Source organism: Oncorhynchus kisutch, linkage group LG6 (assembly GCF_002021735.2).
Source record: "Oncorhynchus kisutch isolate 150728-3 linkage group LG6, Okis_V2, whole genome shotgun sequence".
Taxonomy (NCBI): domain Eukaryota; kingdom Metazoa; phylum Chordata; class Actinopteri; order Salmoniformes; family Salmonidae; genus Oncorhynchus; species Oncorhynchus kisutch.
Genome location: NC_034179.2, coordinates 31,916,594 through 31,937,571, shown reverse-complemented (window position 1 = coordinate 31,937,571; position 20,978 = coordinate 31,916,594). Strand labels below are relative to the sequence as shown.

General features: G+C 41.0%; 1 protein-coding gene across 1 annotated transcript in view; it reads right to left on the bottom strand.

The window, feature by feature from the left end:
* The window catches only part of LOC109892120 (glycerophosphodiester phosphodiesterase domain-containing protein 5-like), a 50,089-nt gene that overhangs the window by 20,154 nt on the left and 8,957 nt on the right, over positions 1 to 20,978 (bottom strand). Inside the window, exon 2 of the mRNA XM_031826618.1 lies at positions 8,499 to 8,676. Within this exon, the coding sequence (XP_031682478.1) occupies positions 8,499 to 8,618 (120 nt within the window). The 5' untranslated portion in view covers positions 8,619 to 8,676. The remainder of the gene's footprint in view (positions 1 to 8,498; positions 8,677 to 20,978) is intronic.

The following is a 20,978-nucleotide window of genomic DNA, read 5'->3' as shown; positions in this document are numbered from 1 at the left end:
CAGCCACAAGATCATTAGTGAGGTCGGGAACTGATGTTGGGCGATGAGACCTGGCTCGCAGTCCGCGTTCCAATTCATCCCAAAGGTGTTCGACGGGATTGATGTCAGGTCTCTGTGCAAGCCAGTCAAGTTCTTCCACACTGAAAGGGCCTACCAAAACTGTTACCACAAAGTTGGAAGCACAGAATCATCCAGAATGTAATTGAATAATGTAGCGTTAAAATTTCCCTTGACTGGAACTAATGGTCCTACCCCGAACCATGAAAAACAGCCCCAGACCATTATTAATCTTCCACCAAACTTTAAAGTAGGCAGTGTTTATTGGGGAAGGTAGCGTTCTGCTGGCATCTGCCAAATTCAGATTCGTCAGTCAGACGGCCAGATAGTGAAGCATGATTCATCACTGCAGGAAATGAGTTTCCACTGCTCCAGAGTCCAAATGGCTGCGAGCTTTACACCCCTCCAGCCAACGCTTGGTATTGCACATGGTGATCTTAGGCTTGCGTGCAGCTGCTCGGAAATGGAAACCCATTTCATGACGTTGCTTCCAGAGGCAGTTTGGAACTCGGTAGTGAGTGTTGCAACTGAGGACAGACGATTTTTACGCACTTCAGCTCTCGGTGGTCCTGTTCTGTGAGCTTGTGTGGCATACCACTTAGCGTCAGAGCCATTTTTACTCCCACACATTTCCACTTCACAATAACAGCACTTACAGTTCATCGGGGCAACTCTAGCAGGGCAGAAATTTGATAAGCTAACTTTTTGGAAAGGTGGCATCCTATGACAATGCCACGTTGAAAGTCACTGAGCTCTTCAATAAGGCCATTCTAATGACAATGTTTTTGCTATGGAGATTGCATGGCTGTGTGCTCTATTTTATACACCTGGCAGCAACAGGTGTGCCCGAAATAGCCGACTCCACTAATTTGAATGGGTGTCCATATACTTTGCATATGTAGGGTATCAAGTTGTTTCAGCTCTATACAAGTGAATGTATGAATTAATTTGTATTTTTGTGTCAAATCACCAGTTGATCGCCCATCCCTTGACACATAAACAAACATTACAATAATTATTCAATACAAAATAGCAAATAAGGTTATCCAAACAATAATTATATGCCAAGAGCAGTACAAAATATACATACATATACATACACAGTTGAAGTCAGAAGTTGACATACCCTTAGAATTGGGTCATTAAAACTTGTTTTTCAGCCACTTCACACATTTCTTGTTAACAAATGATAGTTTTGGCAAGTCGGTTAGAACATCTACTTTGTGCATGACACAAGTCATTTTTACAACTATTGTTTACAGATGATTGATTATTGCACTTGTAATTCACTGTATCACAATTCCAGTGGGTCAGAAGTTTACAAACACTAAGTTAACTGTGCCTTTAAACAGCTTGGAAAATTCCAGAAAATGATGTTATGGCTTTACAGGCTTCTGATAGGCTAATTGACATAATTTGAGTCAATTGGAGGTGTACCTGCGGATCTGTTTCAAGGCATACCTTCAACTCAGTGCCTCTTTGCTTGAAATCATGGGAAAATCAAAAGAAATCAGCCAAGACCTCAATCCCATCACAAAGCCCTGACCTCAATCCCATAGAAAATGTGTTGGTAGAACTGAAAAAGTGTGTGCGAGCAAGGAGGCCTACAAACCTGACTCAGTTACACAAGCTCTGTCAGGAGGAATGGGCCAAAATTCACCCAACTTATTGTGGGAAGCTTGTGGAAGGCTACACGAAACCTTTGACCCAAGTTAAGCAATTTAAAGGCAATGCTACCAAATACTAATTGAGTATATGTAAACTTTTGACCCACTGGGAATGTGATGAAAGAAAAAAGCTGAAATAATTCATTCTCTCTACTATTATTCGGACATTTCACATTCTTAAAATAATGTGGTGATCCTAACCGACCTAAGACAGGGAATTGTAACTAGGATTAAATGTCAGGAATTGTGAACCTGAGTTTTAATGTATTTGGCTAAGGTGTATGTCAACTTCTGACTTCAACTGTATATTACTGAAAATGTAAGAGTATGGTGACTCCCCTACCGGGCCTCAATCCGAGGCCACCAGCAACAATGTCAAACACCCTAACCACTGTCCCAATAAGGGATATCTGAAGGGCATGTGCTTATTGGGCCACTATAGTTAGGAACTTATGTAGATGAATCTACTTGATTGGTGTAAGGAATAGATGAATGCAACTTTGATATAAATCTCAGCTCTGTTAAAAGTACACTCAAGAAAAACTATTTTATTAATCATAGTGATTCCGGAGTAACAATAAAACAGGTTAACATGCCCCACCAACTTTAGACAACTATACAAAAAGCCTTTAAAATCGCTGAAATAAGCAAGTCAAATCAACGATGAGACTCATCAGATTAACTGACATCTGACACCGACATGGTGGCGTAGTGGAAAGATCAGAGTATCGTGGACCAAGATGTTTTGAGTTTAAATCTCAGGTGAAGACATGATTAATAATTACTATATACATGAACATGCACAATGAAATTATTTACGTAAAATATGTAAGTTGAAAACTGTATGTTAAAAGCAATGTGTCGGTGTGAAAGTATCCCTAACCTTGCCAAAAGACAAAGACCTATGAATGGATCAGTGGTTCACTAATCAGGGCCTTGATTGGCTCTGCCGAAGTAACAAGGCATTATGTTAATGAAACATTAATTTTGGGGGCATTGTTTCTTTGGGAACATCAAGCGACGTTCTGACAACTGATACACAGAAATGTTCTTGCAACATGAGACATGTCTAGAACATTAACATCTTAGATTCTGAGAACATGGCAACCATATTCTGTATATGTTTGGTGGGACGTTGATAGAATATTCTCCTAACCCTCAGAAAACTGGACACATGAGACATGTCTAGAACATTCATATCTTATGTTCTGAGAACACGGCAACCGTTTGGACAAAATGTTCTTGCAATGTTACCATGAAATGTGTCTAGAACATGAATATCTTAAATTGGTAACCACGTTCTGGGTGAGTTCTATTTGACAATAAGGGAATGGTCTCTTGGAAATATTCCTTGTACATAATGGAAACATTCCTATGAAAACGTTAGTTAATGACCTAATGAAACTCTTAAGGGAACATTCTTGAACGTTTTGGGAACATTTTTTGTTAGCTGCATCCTCACCAACTGCACCATGCAGCCAATTCCTGGTTAGTGGAAGGCAATATTTGTATGTCTAATCAATAGGGTGTTTTTGGTTGACCTCCGCGAACGTGACCAAAGATGTGACTGCAACTTTAAAGCGATTCTAAACATACAAGCAGAACAGAGGATACAAATGAAAGTGACATTTGAGACTCTCTTACCAATTCATTATACACATGTTATGTTTTCAGTTTGTAAGTGTGTGATATGGGGATTAAGAAACGCTTATTTCAACATTTATAAACAATATGCCTGTTGATCTGAGCCTTGCTGTTCGGCTGTCACAGATTCATCTCTCCCAACTACACACATCGACTTCCGTACAGTTGGTGTTGTTAGCCTTACTACTCGAACACACCCAATGAGATGAACATTATTATGCAAGACATTTTTCTCACATAGTCACACAGAGTATCTGCTTTTCTTTTCTTTCGGTATTGCAGTTTAGCTGAATTCAATCCCAAAAAGATAATTGCCATGGAGTAGTCCACACTGAAAATTGCAAATAAGACGCCTTAGTCATCACCTTTAGTCAAGTAAATATTTTTTTCCATCACTCACAGCCAAAGATATTAACATTTATACATCACAAAAAAATAAACGCAATATGAAAAGTGTTGGTCCCATGTTTCATGAGCTGAAATAAATTATCCTAGAATTGTTCTATACGCACAAAAAACATTTCTCTCAAATTGTGGGCACAAATTTGTTTACATCCCTGTTAGTAAACATTTCTCATTTGCCAAGATAATCCATCAACCTGACAGGTGTGGCATATCAAGAAGTTGATTAAACAGCATGATCATTACACAGGTGCATTACACACATTACACACCTTGTGCTGGGGACAATAAAAGGCCACTCTAAAATGTGCAGTTTTGTAACACAATGCCACAGATGTCTCAAGTTCTGAGGGAGCATGCAATCGGCATGCTGATTGCAAGAATGTCCACAAAAGCTGCTGCCAGAGAATTTCATGTTAATTTCTATACCATAAGCAGCCTCCTGCGGGAGCCGCCACCTGCAGGATCATCTGAGACCAGTCACCCGGACAGCTGATGAAACAGCTGAGTATTTGTCTGTAATAAAGCCGTTTTGTGGGCTTTTGATTGGCTGGGCCTGGCTCCCAAGTGGGTGGGCCCATTACTGTTCTTCAGCCCTAATCTTCATAGATTAGGGCCTAATTCATTTATTTAAATTGACTGATTTCCTTATATGAACTAACTCAGTGTAATCATTGAAATTGTTGCATGTTACGTTTATATTTTTGTTCAATGTCTGCCATGCTTCTGGATGATGTGATGACGCTGTTCACGCTTGTTCCAGTGCACACTGAGTGCTAGCTATCGGCTCTATAAAGCAGATGGCAACCACCACGAAACGGGGTATGTGAACGTGAGTAAATTACGTTTAAAACAACAGGTGTCTATCTTGGACTATAACTCAGGACCTGACCCATCACCTTATGCCATTACTGCACCACAGTGGCAAGAAGTGACATCTCAAAAAACACCAAAACTATACAAAACATAAATGGCTCCTAGCCTCCCACACATAGGCTACTTTCTGTCCCTAACACTAAAACTGAAACCAAATAACATAAAACCTAAATAGAAATGTTTTATAAAACTTAAACTAACTAAAAACTAGTAAATCAGATCTGAAAACTGACTGAAACTAAACTGAATTTCAAATAAAAATCTTGAAACTAATAGAAATATATACTAATATAAAAACACAAAACTATAATAACCTTGGTGTGCATGTGTGTGTGAGTGACTACATTCTGCTTTGTAAATGGAGAGAGGGAAAGTAGGCGTGCAGCTGTATGTTCGTATTTTTCCTCTTGGTCAGCACTTCATTAATGCCCCGCTTACACATTCCCTAACTGGCCTAATTTATGGACAACCTACTGGGTCTTTATAGTCTAATGACAAGTCAAGTACAGCAGGAGTGGCTGTAATACTCCAGTCTGCGTCACACACAGCTGGGAGTCTGGGTCAAAGCATTACATTAAAACACCCCATTGACTTCTACACTAAGCTTCTGGCTGCCAAAGCCTGCCATAAAGCTAAAACTTTACAATGAGCAGCAAAGTTTGATTAGTACTCCTCGCTGATACAGACCACTATTTACAGAACATTGAATTTGACTTGCATTTCATAACAAGACAATAACTGTATTTTGGATAGTATTATTTTGAATCAACTGAATAATGTCTGTCTGTCTTTCTTTATGTATGTATGTTTGGAAAACTGTTCAAATATTCCTGAGGTGTGATCAGCTTTCAATACAGGATGGGCAGAACTGTGTCCTGCTAGCCATTTAAAAGGAGTTTAGCGTTATAGTACACACTGACCTCTATACCTATGCACACTACTTGCAGCCTCCCTCTGTAACATTTTACAGAGAGCTGACAGGTATAACACTATATTACCTGTTATAAGCATATATGAACTATAATGTCTTATTATAAGGCGTATAATACTAGATCTTATTTCTCTCTATGAAGTCTAAGGCAAAGGTCATATACAGGCAGGCTCTTGCCTTGCAGGCTGACTGATATTGTTGTGCCCCATCTCACACGTGTCAGGTTACTGTATCTCAGTCAAGTTTCCTTTGTCACCGTTTTTTCCGTGCAAGTGATACTGTATGTCTCCTGACTTTGTTTTGCTTACAAACAAGCCTCTACCACTGCCATAATCTCACTAACAAATTTGTTGGAAAATCATCCATCACCCACGGTCTGAATAAGACAGTTTTTCAATAAACAGACTTCAGACTAAACTAGCATATGGAATGGATTTAAGATGGTCATACCATGGACCATTTAGCTATTTTATTTATAATTGTAGGACCAATGTAGGTATAAAAACATATACATAATTAAAAAATGATTTGATAAAATATTCAATTTGGCCTCGTCTTCTATAGCCCATAAACGCATTGAATAACACATGCCTAAATGGCAAAACATACAGTCCCCCCAAAAAATCATAAGGAATAAGGTTTTGAAGTGTCTGTCCTATATATAGGAAATATAAGAAAGCTCAGGAATATGCACTGAACTAAAATATAAACACAACATGTAAACACAATTGTGCACACATTTGTTTACATCCCTGTTAGTAAGCATTTCTCCAAGATAATTAATCCACCTGACAGGTGTGGGATATCAAGAAGCTGATTAAACAGCATGGTCATTACACAGACAATAAAAGGCCACTCTAAAATGCACACAACACAATGCTGACTGCAACTGGCATGCTGACTGCAGGAATGTCCAGCATGTTCATTTCTCTACCATAAGCCACTTCCAACTTTGTTTTAGAGAATTTGGCCAACCGCCTCACAACTGCAGACCACGTGTATGGCGTTGTTTGGGCTAGCGGTTTTCTGAGGTCAACGTTGTGAACAGAAAGCCCAATGGTGGCTGTGGGGTTATGGTATGAGCAGGCATAAGTTACGGACAACGAGCACAATTGCATTTTAACAATGGCAATTTGAATGCAGAGAGATACCATGATGAGATCCTGAGGCCCATTGTCATGCCATTAATCCGCTGCCATCACCTCATTTTTCAGCATGATAATGCATGGCCCCATGTTGCAAGGATCTGTACACAATTCTTGGAAGCTGAAAAGTCCCAGTTCTTCCATGGCCTGCATTCTCACCAGACATGTCACCCATTGAGCACGTTTGGGATGCTCTGGATCGATGTGTACGACAGCGTATTCCAGTTCCTTCTAATATCCAGCAACTTCGCACACCCATTGAAAAGGAGTGGGATAACATTCCACAGGCCACAATCAACAGCCTTATCAACTTTATGAGAAGGGTGATGTGTCACGCTGCATGAGGCAAATGGTGGTCCCACCAGATACTGACTGGTTTTATGATCCACGCCCTACCTTTTTTAAGGTATATGTGACCAAGAAATGCATATCTGTATTCCGAGTCATGTGAAATCCATAGATTAGGTTCTAATGAATTTATTTCAATTGACTGATTTCCTTAGATGAACTAGCTCAGTAAAATCTTTGAAATTGTGGCATGTTGCGTTTATATTATTGTTCAGTACATATAAATATATGCATTTCTTTTACACGTATTTAACCCCTTTATTTGGAGCACAAAATACTTCCAAACTTCCTGGTACTGGGAGAACACCATCGTGTTTGTTTGAGTCTCATCTTTCCATCAAGTGGTTATATTAGTTTGTAGGCCTAACCTTTCGCACGCTACAAACATTTTTGTGAGAAGACTACCGGTCTGTCAAACAGCACTGTAGCTCTGCCAATTTCCACCACAGATGCAGAACGCCAACATAGGCGGAAGCGGTGCATTGAGACGCAGCCCATATCTCTAGCTGAAACAGACACATTTTTATGGGGATTCTCTTATTACGTTAATTGGATTGACGCAAAGCAGCCAATCTATAAACATTCAAACGTCAAACAGTAACCAGTTTCTCAAAGATCATTCTGGTTTAAACATGTTGATTCCACTTAGGTACATGGAGCTAAATCAGGTATGCTGCAGCAATGTTAATGACAGCCTAATAAACAGTCTAGCCCACTTTTTTCCTACATCCTGTACACACAGACACACCACACACACATGCATGCATGCACACACACACACACACACACACACACACACACACACACACACACACACACACACACAAAAATACTAATTGTGCTTATGAAGGTCTATCAATCCCTATATTGGTAATTCATCATTACCATTGATGTTTTGCGGTCTCCTGCTGCTCAGTAAATGTCAGATGAGGAGATCCAAAGCGTTTTCTTTTGAGCTCAAAGCACAGTTAAGCAGCATTAGCACAGATTCTCTGTTTGGGCCTCAATCCATGTGGGTAAATAGATATTATGACTAACGGTCATTCAGTGGATCTACTGGTTATTAGTGATGGGGGGGGGGGGGGGGGAATCGATACAGTTACATATCACAATATTATTTTGTAGGTAGCATTAGCTAGCGCTATTTGGCTGTACCTGCGCCCAAAACTCTGGTATTTTTCATCCTATAGCTTGTTCTCCATCTTATTTTTAAATAGTGTGCCCTTTAATAATGTATTTGGCTGATTGAGGATTAGAGTGGTCCTCAGTAACAAGTCCAGACATGTTGCCAGCAGGTGCATTTAAAGGTCAGGACAATCTAGCTCTCAGACATTCCACTGATTTGTATGACAAGAGAATGTACAAATACACCTATCATTTGTCCACAACAGAACATCTTGTGACATTTGCAGAAGTCTTGTCTCTCACCTTGGAGCTGTCGTCATGTGAACGCTGGTAGCGTTTCCAGCGGCAGCCATAGATCCCAGTGAGGAAGGACAAACACAGCTGCTTCTCATAGACCTGCTGCAAGGGTTGGTGCTTCACCATGCTCCTTCAGCCTCGGCTCGCCACCGGTCCGCTAGCATTCCACACTGAACAAGGAAGCCTGCAGGAGAAGAAGACCGAAACATCTTGAAGATAATTAAAAACTGGAGAGATCATTTGGAGAGAATAAAGTAACTTGAACGAAGATAAAGGAGTGTTTGTGTGGAATACCGTTTATTATATTTTCTAGCTACTCAACATGATGACTGTCTTTCCAGTAACTGAACTCCATGGTGATTGTTGTGATGAACAACAGGAACCATATAAATCCTAAAAACATGCATGAATATTCTGTGCCTTAGTCGTGTAACTGGGGTAGCCGGATTGTGGATCAGTGGATTGGTTTCTTTATCTTTACTCATGGTAACTCTTCCATCTGAAGCCTCCAACCATCCTATGATTAATGAGTTCTTGGCAACCAAGCACACATCAGCACATTTCAAAATGGCCTGTTAAAAGAATAGCCTGCTCGAGAAAGAGGCCCAGTATATTCAGCTCCCATTTGCCTCATGCTTTTTAAAATGCTGGTTGTCTTGGTTGCGTTTAAAAATGTCCTCTTGGCAAAGATAGCTTTTTCATGCCCCTTTGGAGAACAAGGAAACCTTTCCTCAAATTGCTGACACCTCTGTTCTGGAGTCACTGTCTATCATTTGTTTTATTACTCTCTCGTTCAACATTTTCATCTTGACAGTCATTTAAACAGCAGTATTACGTAAACAATACCTTTGAAAGTGTCTCAATGCAACTACTGTAGTATGAACCTTCCTCATGGCTTCATAATACTTAGACACAACCAATGGGTCAATTGTCTACAGTTGCAAAACAAGAGTCGATTTTGTGAAACATTGACCTTCAGTTCTCTTTCTAACTACTTTCGATGGTGCAGCTGCAGATCCTTTTGAGGATCTGAGGACCCATGCCAAATCTTTTCAGTCTTCTGAGGGGGAATAGGCTTTGTCGTGCTCTCTTCACTACTGTCTTGGTGTATTAGGACCATGATAGTTTGTTGGTGATGTGGACACCAAGGAACTTGAAGCTCAACCTGCTCCACTAAAGCCCTGTTGATGAGAATGGGGGCATGCTCGGTCCCCCTTTTCCTGTAGTCCACAATCATTTCCTTTGTCTTGATCACGTTGAGGGAGAAGTTGTCATCCTGGCACTACATGGCCAGGTCTCTGACCTCCTCCCTATAGGCTGTTTCATAGTTGTCGGTGATCAGGCCTACCACTGTTGTGTCATCGGCAAACTTAATGATGGTGTTGGAGTCGTGCAGTCATGAGTGAACAGGGAGTACAGGAGGGGACTGAGCACGCACCCCTGAGGGGCCCCCGTGTTGAGGATCGGCGTGGCGGATGTGTTGTTACCTACCCTTACCACCTGGTGGCAAATAGAATACAGTATATACATTTGAAATGAGTAAAGCAATGAGAAACTGGAGAGGTGCCCTGAAATAGTAGGTAAAACATATTCACATTAATTATGAACAAAAAGCTGGATAAAGCAGCCTGGTCCCATAATAAAAGAGTGAACAATCTCAAGTTGCAGCCTTCTCAATTATTGTGAAAAATTCTTATTACAATCAATTCTTAATGTTGTGTGACTAGCAAAGGAAATTATACTATATATCTGTAGGACTGAAACACATCATCCATCCTCTGGCAACTCTTGATACTGAGGACCAATACCATGTTTTAAATGGACAAAATGACAAATCAATGTCCTTTCAATTCAACACATATCAAGCCAAACCCAACCTCAGCACCCAGAACCAAATCAGCTGAGGCTGTCATGAGAGACTAGGCCTAACCACATGTGATGCACTTTCCAACATTCAATGAAAGTATTAATTACATGTAAAACAGAACATGATTTAACTTTTTGTCTATTATCTCATCTACAGTGTACTCGGAAAGTATTCAGACCTCTTGACTTTTTCCAAATGTTTTCCTCATCAATCATACATACCCCATAATGACAAAGCGAAAACAGGTTTTTAGATTTTTATGTACAAATGTATAATAAAAAATAAAAAAGTAATATAGTATTTACATAAGTAATCAGACCTTTTGCTATGAGACTCGAAATTGAGCTCAGGTGCATCCTGTTTCCATTGATCATCCTTGAGATGTTACTACAACTTGATTGGAATCCACTTGTGGTAAATTCAATTAATTGGACATAATAGGGAAAGACACATGCCTGTCTATATAAGGTCCCACAGTTGACAGCACAAATCAGAGCAAAAGGAATTGAGGTCAAAGGAATTGTCTGTAGAGCTCCGAGACAGGATTGTGTCGAGGCACAGATGTGGGGAAGGTTACCAAAACATTTCTGCAGCATTGAAGGTCCCCAAGAACACAGCGGCCTCCATCACTCTTAAATGGAAGATGTTTGGAACCACCAAGACTCTTCCTAGAGCTGGCCGCCCGGCCAAACTGAGCAATCGGCCTTGGTCAGAGAGGTGACCAAGAACCCGATGGTCACTCTGACAGAGCTCCAGAGTTCCTCTGTAGAGATGGGAGAACCTTCCAGAAGGACAACCATTTCCGCAGCACTCCACCAATCAAGCCTTTATGGTAGAGTGACCAGACGAAAGCTACTCTTCAGTAAAAGCCACATGACAGCACGCTTGGACTTTGCCAAGAGGCACCTAAAGACTCTCAGACCATGAGAAACAAGATTGTCTGTTCTGATGAAACCAACTCTTTGGCCTAACTACCAAGCTTCACATCTGGAGTAAACTTGGCACCATCCCTATGGTTGTGGCAGCATCATGCTGTGGGGATGTTTTCCGTGGCAGGGACTGGGAGACTAGTCAGGATCGAGGGAAATATGTACTTTGCTCCGTTCATAGAGATCCTTGATGAAAACCTGCTCCAGAGTGCTCAGGACCTCAGACTGGGGCGAAGGTTCACCTTCCAACAGGACAACAACCCTAAGCACACAGCCAAGACAACGCAAGAGAGGCTTCGGGACAAATCTCTGAATGTCCTTGATTGCCCTAGCCAGAGACCGAACTTGAACCTGATCGAACATCTCTGGAGAGACCTTAAAATGGCTGTGCAGCAACACTCCCCATCCAATCTGACAGAGCTTGAGAGGATCTGCAGAGAAGAATGGGAGAAACTCCCCAAATACAGGTGCGCCAAACTTGTAGTGTCATACTCAAGAAGACTCAAGGCTGTAATCGCTGCCAAAGGTGCTTCAACAAAGTACTGAGGAAAGGGTCTGAATACTTATGTAAATGTGATATTTTATTGACAGCTGACCCTTACCTACTGACTCTTACCTTAACCCTAATCTTAACCTAACCTTAATGCAAGTTTGCATGTCAGCCACATCCCCTTAGTTTTTCCCTACCTCAAGCTGAAAATAAATTTTTACACGAGAACATACAGTATCAATCATTGCCAAAAGCTACATTTCCACTATCTCCTCCACTCTGTTGATTTATCAAATCAATGCTACCATGCCAACCTAAACGAGATAAGCACGGAAATATTGATTGGTCTTTTTAATCACACCAGCGGTCCGGGTGAGCGTCAGTGTTCTCTCAGTGAATGGCTGTCAGATGAAGACATAGAACAGTGACAGGAGCCCATTTCCTGGTTAATCTTCCCAGACAAAGAGAGCAGTGAATTTCCCCCTGTTCTTTATCTCCTAACAGACTGACCGATTCTCAGAACAGAAAGATAGAGAGAGTGAGATTGAAAACGTGAGTGGCTGGCAGCTCCAGCTGTATTATCTGGTTTACTCAGCTCAGCTGTGTTTGTGTAAAGCTACTGTGCCTGGTCCACTGTTTCCATGGCACTGGAATGAGCTCCCTATCAGCCTTTCACAGATCTAGCCTGGTCCTGGAATAGGGTTTTTCAAGAAATAAGATTGATGCTTTATTGAGTAATGACCATTAAACCAGTGGAGGCTCTTCAGATGAGAATGTGGAGGAGCATTCTCCTCAGTGAATTTCATAAAAATAAAAATAGTGAAACATTAAAAAAGTTATCCTTTTTATATAAAACTATACTAAATATATTCACGTCACCAAATAATTGATTAAAACACACTGTTTTGCAACAGTCTACAGTAGCCTTAACAGCACTTTGTAGGGTAGCGCCATGGTTTAGCCAGAGGAAAGCTCGTTTCCGTCCTCCTCTTGGTACATTGGCTTCAATACAAAACCTAGGAAGCTCATGGATATCACCCCTTCCATAAACTTACACAGTAATTATGACAACTTCCGGAGGACATCGTCCAACCCATCAGAGCTCTTACAGCATGAATTGACATGATGTCCACCCAATCAAAGGATCAGAGAATGAATCTAGTACTGAAAGCATAAGCTACAGCTAGCTAGCACTGCAGTGCATAAAATGTTGTGAGTAGTTGACTAAGAGAGAGAAAGACAATAGTTGAACAGTTTTGAACAAATTAATTAAATTGAAAAATGAAGGAGAAGCAAGAGAGCGAGAGATACATGTATTTTTCTTTTCACTTTCACTTAGCTAGTGAATGCAGCTAGCTAGTTTAGCCTACTCAAAAAAACAGCAGAGAGGGATGCTATGTTAGCTAGCTGGCTATGGCTATCCAACACTGGAACCCTTCCAAGTCAAGGTAAGCTTTTGGTTTAATTCATTATTGACACTGGGGTCCACAGGTGTAACTGCTAAACTGTTTGCTGACTGTACACTGTACTGCATGATTGTAGCGGGTTTACTAACGAGTTAGTTCTAGTGGCTAAGTTGACTATGAAGTTAGCTAATATAGAGACAACAATGTAGGCTGTGTGTAGCGGTTAGCGGTTATGATATGAAGGTTTGGCTTCGAAAGGTTTTTTCACCTGGTCACAGACAGCTGATGTGTTTGTTGTACACTGAAGTCTACAAGCGAAGGGAAAAGGTAAGAGGAGGAAAGTGTGTAGATGTGAGAAGGAATTACACAATTAGTAAAATGATTATGCTGTTTGTATGTGGCTGCTATGAAAGTGAACTGTGTTTGCGTGTGATCAGGGGTGTATTCATTCCACTGAGTTTGTTGAAAAACATATCTTAAGCGGAACCAAACAGAACAAAACAGATATAAACATATACTAACTATACTGAACAAAAATATAAAACGCAACATGCAACGATTTCAAAGATTTTACTAAGTTACAGTTAGTTCATAGGGGGAAATTCGTCAACTGAAATAAAGGCATTAGGCCCTAATCTATGGATTTCACATGACTGGGAATACAGATATGCATCTGTATTCCCATGACTGTACCAGATAAGGTATCTGTATCTGTACAGACACCTTAAGAAAAAGGGCTTCACAATGAGCCTCAGGATCTCATTGCGGCATTTTTTGTGCATTCAAATTGCTATTCGATAAAATGCAATTGTGTTCTTGTCCGTAGCTTATGCCTGCCCATATAATAACCCCACCGCAACCATGGGGCACTCTGTTCACAATCTTTACATCAGCAAACCGCTTGCCCACACGATGCCATATACATGGTTTGCGGTTTTGAGGCCAGTTGGACGTACTGCCAAATTCTCTAAAACGTTGTTGAAGGTGGCTTATGATAGAGAAATGGACAATCAATTCCCTGCCAGTAGCTCTGTTGGACATTTTTGGAGTCAGCATGCCAACTGAGGCTCCCTCAAAACTTGTGACATCTTTGGCATTGTGTTGTGTGACAAAAACACACATTTTAGTGTGGCCTTTTATTGTCCCCAGCACAAGGTGCACCTGTGTAATTATCATGCTGTTTAACCAGCTTCATGATATGCCACACCTGTTAGGTGGATGGATTCTCTTGGTAAAGGAGAAATGCTCAAACAGATATGTAAACATTTTAGAGAAATAAGCTTTTTGTGCACATATCTGGGATATTTTATTTCAGCTCATGAAACATGGGACCAACACTTTACATTTTGTGTTTATAGTTTAGTTTAGTGTACATTACCAAAAGTATGTGGACACCTGCTTGTCGTAAAATCTCATTCCGCTCAGCCACAAGAGCATTAGTGAGGTCGGACAATGATGTTGGGTGATTAGGCCAGGCTTACAGTTGGCTTTCCAATTCATCCCAAATGTTTCAATGGGGTTGAGGTCAGGGCTCTGTGCAGGTCAGTCAAGTTCTTCCACACCGATCCCGACAAACTATTTCTGTATGGATCTCGCTTTGTGCACAGGGGCATTGTAATGCTGAATCAGGAAAAGGCCTTCCTCAAACTGTTGCTACAAACTTGGAAGAACAGAATTGTCTAGAATGTAATTGTATATTGCAGGGTTAAGATTTCCCTTCACTGGAACTAAGTGGTCTAGCCCGAACCATGAAAAACAGCCCCAGACCTTTATTACTCTTCCACCAAACTTTACAGTTGGCACTATGCAGTTGGGAAGGTAATATTCTCCTGACATCTGCCAAACCCAGATTTGTCTGTCAGACTGCCAGATGGTGAAGTGTGATTCATCACTCTAAAGAACGCGTTTCCACTAATCCAGAGTTCAATGGTGGCGAGCTTTACAGCACTCCAGCCGATGCTTGGCATTGCGCATAGTGATCTTAGGCTTGTGTGCGGCTGCTCGCCCAAGAGTTCTTGTGCTGACATTGCTTCCAGAGGCAGTTTGAAAGTCGTGAGTGAGTATTTATTTTTACGCGCTACTCGCTTCAGCACTCGGCGTTCCCATTCTATGAGCTTGTGTGGCCTACCACTTCGCAGCTGAGCCGTTGTTGCTCCTAGACGTTTCCACTTCACAATAACAACACTTACAGTTGACCGGAGAAGCTCTAGCAGGGCAGAAATTTAACAAACTAACTTGTTGGAAAGGTGGTATCCTAGGACGGTGCCCCGTTGAAAGTCATTGAGTTCTTCAGTAAGGCCATTCCACTGCCAATGTTTGTTTAAGGAGATTGCATGGCTGTGTGCTCAATTGTATACAGGTGTCAGCAACAGGTGTGGCTGAAATAGCCAAATCCACAAATTTGAAGGGTTGTCCACATACTTTTGCATATACAGAGCATTTGGAAAGAATTCAGACCCCTTCACTATTTCCACAGTTATTCTAAAATGGAATACATTAAAAAACAAAACCTACATCTTTTTACACACAATACCCATAATGACAAAGTGAAAACAGTTTACTAGAAAAACAAATGCACATTCATAAAAAATAAAGATTACCTTATTTACATACAGTTGAAGTTGGAGGTTTACATACACCTTAGCCAAATACATTAAAACTCAGTTTTTCGCAAATCCTGACATTTAATCCGAGTAAAAATTCCCTGATTTAGGTGAGTTAGGATCACAACTTTGTGTGAAATGTCAGAATAATATTACAGAATGATTTATTTCAGCTTTAATTTATTTCAAGTTTACATACACTCAATTAGTATTTGGTAGCATTGCTTTTAAATTGTTTAACTTGGGTCGAACATCTCAGGTAGCCTTCCACAAGCTTCCCACAAGAAGTAGGGTGAATTTTGGCCCATTCCTCCTGACAGAGCTGGTGTAACTGAGTCAGGTTTGTAGGCCTCCTTGCTCACACATGCTTTTTCAGTTCTGCCAACACATTTTCTATGGGATTGAGGTCAGGGCTTTGTGATGGCCATCCAATACCTTGACTTTGTTGTTCTTAAGCCATTTTGACACAACTTTGGAAGTATGCTTGGGGTCATTGTCCATTTGTAAGACCCATTTGCGAGATGTTGCTTCAATATATCCACATAATTTTTCTGCCTCATGATGCCATGTGTTTTGTGAAGTGCACCAGTCCCTCCTGCAGCAAAGCACCCCCACAACATGATGCTGTCACCCCGTGCTTCATGGTTGGGATGGTGTTCTTCGGTTTGCAAGCCTCCCCCTTTTTCCTCCAAACATAACGATGGTCATTATGGCCAAACAGTTCTATTTTTGTTTCATCAGACCAGAGGACATTTCTCCAAAAAGTACGATTTTTGTCCATATGTGCAGCTGCAAACCATATTCTGGCTTTTTTTATGTTGGTTTTGGAGCAGTGGCTTCTTCCTTGCTGAGTGGCCTTGTTTTACTGTGGATAAAAATACTTATGTACCTGTTTCCTCCAGCATCTTCACAAGGTCCTTTGCGGTTGTTCTGGAATCGATTTGCACTTTTTGCACCAAAGTACGTACATCTCTAGGAGACAGAACACATCTCCATCCTGAGTGGTATGACGGCTGCTTGTCCCATGGTGTTTATACTTGTGTACTATTGTTTGTACAGATGAACGTGATACCTTCAGGCATTTGGAAATTGCTCCCAAGGATGAACCAGAGTTGTGGAGGTCTACCATTTCTGAGGTCTTGGCTGATTTATTTTTATTTTCCCATGATGTCAAGCAAAGAGGCACTGAGTTTGAAGGTAGGCCTTGAAATACATCCACATGTACACCTCCAATTGATGTCAATTAGCAGTGGGGCAAAAAAGTATTTCGGCAGCCACCAATTGTGCAAGTTCTCCCACTTAAAAAGATGAGAGGCCTGTAATTTCCATTATAGGTACACTTCAACTATGACAGACAAAATGAGAAAAAAAATCCAGAAAATCACATTGTAGGATTTTTAATGAACTCATTTGCAAATTATGGTGGAAAATAAGTATTTGGTCAATAACAAAAGTTTCTCAATACTTTGTTATATACCCTTTGTTGGCAATGACAGAGGTCAAACGTTTTCTGTAAGTCTTCACAAGGTTTTCACACACTGTTGCTGGTATTATGGCCCATTTCTCCATGCCGAACTCCTCTAGAGCAGTGATGTTTTGGGGCTGTTGCTGGGCAACATGGACTTTCAACTCCCTCCAAAGATTTTCTATGGGGTTGAAATCTGGAGACTGGCTAGACCACTCCAGGACCTTGAAATGCTTCTTACGAAGCCACTCCTTCGTTGCCCGGGCAGTGTGTTTGGGATCATTGTCATGCTGAAAGACCCAGCCACGTTTCATCTTCAATGCCCTTACTGATGGAAGGAGGTGTTCACTCAAAATCTCACGATACATGGCCCCATTCATTCTTTCCTTTACACGGATCAGTTGTCCTGGTCCCTTTGCAAAACAGCCCCAAAGCATGATGTTTTCACCCCCATGCTTCACAGTAGGTATGGTGTTTGGATGCAACTCAGCATTCTTTGTCGTCCAAACACAACGAGTTGAGTTTTTACCAAAAAGTTATACTTTGGTTTCATCTGACATTCTCCCAATCTTCTTCTGGATCTTCCAAATGCTCTCTGGCACTGCAGTTAAGAACGTCTGGCACTGCAGGATTTGAGTCCCTGGTGGCATAGTGTGTTACTGATGGTAGACTTTGTTACTTTGGTCCCAGCTCTCTGCAGGTCATTCACTAGGTCCTCCCGTGTGGTTCTGGGATTTTTGCTCACCGTTCTTGTGATCATTTTGACCCCACGGGGTGAGATCTTGCGTGGAGCCTCAGATCGAGGGAGATTATCAATGGTCTTGTATGTCTTCCATTTCCTAATAATTACTCCCACAGTTGATTTCTTCAAACCAAGCTGCTTACCTATTGCAGATTTAGTCTTCCCAGCCTGGTGCAGGTCTACAATTTTGTTTCCTGTGTCCTTTGACAGCTCTTTGGTCTTGGCCATAGTGGAGTTTGGAGTGTGACTGTTTGAGGTTTTGGACAGGTGTCTTTTATACTGATAACAAGTTCAAACAGGTGCCATTAATACAGGTAACGAGTGGAGGACAGAGGAGCCTCTTAAAGAAGAAGTTACAGGTCTGTGAGAGCCAGAAATCTTGCTTATTTGTAGGTGACCAAATACTTATTTTCCACTATAATTTGCAAATAAATTCATAAAGAATCCTACAATGTGATTGTCTGGATTTTTTTTCCTCATTTTGTCTGTCATAGTTAAAGTGTACCTATGATGAAAATTACAGGCCTCTCTCATCTTTTTAAGTGGGAGAACTTGCACAATTGGTGGCTGACTAAATACTTTTTTGCCCCACTGTACATGACGTAATGACGCCATGGAAAACACATGCAACACAGCATTTCTAACCCAGCCCACAATGTCTGCTGTGTGGATCGAGCAGTAAACAAGTAGAGCAGTCATTTGAAAGAGTAATAAAATTCAGTGAGACAACTAATGGAATTCATTGCCCTTGACAATCAACAGTTCTCTGTCGTGAGTGATGTTGGCTTTCGCCGACTGGTCGAGCACCGGTACACACTACCAAGTGCGCTATTTTTCAGATGTTGCCCTACCGGAGTTAAACAGTGATGCAGAAGGTTACAATTGGTGGATAATGTTAAACAAGGTTGGAATGTGAAGCAATGAAATGGGATATCAGTCTACTCGGTGACACCCACAGAACACAACTGTGAAGTGTTCACGCAAATTTTAGCATCGTAGCTCTTATCGCGGGACTGTGACTGTGAAATCCCCTCCCCAGTCAGCCTATTATGTGTATTGACATTCATATTGCTCTGTACAACTTACCTAAGGATTGGGGATCAATGAAATGGGGTTTCAGTCTTCTCAATACTCAAGATATTTTTCCGCAACGTCCTCCTCAGAGGTATCAGACTCCAAAACATCCACGCAGTATTGTTTTTCCTCGGGAATAGTGTTCAATACAAATAGGTTGACAATAAATGTGGCTCAATTCACAGTTGTTTCAGAGTCCCGCAATATGCTCACAGTGCAATTCTAAAGTATAATACATCCAGTGTGATTTCAACAGATTTTTGCTAATTAAACAATTATTGTCTTCTGTTGATTTTATATAACAACATTCCAACCTCGGTTAGCATGATCTATTCAATTATGGCATAATTCTACTATTTGTATTCATTTGTATCACATTCAATTTTAAAGGCTAACCGCAAAGTCCACTATTGTGGCTAGCTGCACATAGATGGGTCCGACCACCATTGATCAAATAAGACCTGTCTTATAAATTCATTTTTTTTTTTTGATGATGACAACAACTGTAGCTATATAGTTTGCTAACTTTACCAGCATCATAGCATACATATCGATGAATCATTATGACATATGAAATGTGAGTGATAGTGTAATCAATGTGTAATAACTACGTAAAAAATGTATGAACACGTTAAATTATTATGTGGCGTGCAGTCATATTCAGGTCATGATTGGTCAAGAAGCTTATTTGACACGTCAAATAGTGTTATATACTGTATATATCTTGTGTTTGTGTTATTGGTGTCAAATAGTGTTATAGTGTTATATCTTTTTTGACACACAAAGACCCAAATGGCATTCCATAGAAATCCTGATTGAGAATGAAAAGACTGAACAAATGAACAACGAAACAGCACAGCAAGTAAGTGAAAGAAATAGGTTTTGATTATGTTTTTCTGGTAAAAGGGACATACTTAAATGCCAACAAAATTATTTTTTGGTCAGTGGTGTGTCTGTGTGTGTGCGCGCGTGTGTAACCATTGTTTAACTAGGCAAGTCAGTTAAGAACAAATTCTTATTTACAATGACGGCTTACCCCGGCAAAACCCGGGACGAAGCTGGGCCAATTGTGCGCCACCTTATTGGACTCCCAATCACGTCTGGATGTGATACAGCCTGGATTCGAACAAGAGACTGTAGTGACGCCTCTTGCACTGAGATGCAGTGCCTTAGACCAGTGCGTCCATGTGTTGTGTTAGCTTTTTAATTGTACTAGAATGCAAAAAAAGTCAGCAAGAACGTTTAATATTGGTTATCGGTATTGGTTTAATTTGGCAATGAAAATATCAGATATCGGTATCGACCACAAATGTCATATTGGTGCATCACTAATTCAGACCCTTTGCTATGAGACTTGAAATTGAGCTCAGGTGCATCCTGTTTCCATTGATCATCCTTGAGATGTTTCTACAACTTGATTGGAGCCCACCTGTGGTAAATTCAATTAACTGGACATGATTGGGAAAGGCACACGCCTATCTATATAAGGTCCCACAGTTGACAGCACAAGTCAGAGCAAAAACCAAGCCATGAGGTCGAAGGAATTGTCCGTAGAGCTCCAACACTGGATAGTTTTGATTAACAGATCTAGGGAAGGGTTCAAAAAATGTCTGCAGCATTGCAGATCCCCAAGAACACAGTGGCCTCCATCACTCTTAAATGGAAGAAGTTTGGAACCACCAGGACTCTTCCTAGAGCTGGCTGCCCGGCCAAACTGAGCAATCAGAAGAGAAGGGCCTTGGTCAAGGAGAGGACCAAGAACCGATGGTCACTCTGATAGAGCTCCAGAGTTCTTCTGTGGAGATGAGAGAACCTTTCAGATGGACAACCAGCTCTGCAGCACTCCACCAATCAGGCCTTTATGGTAGAGCGGCACAACGGAAGCCATTTGTCAGTAAAAGGCACATGAC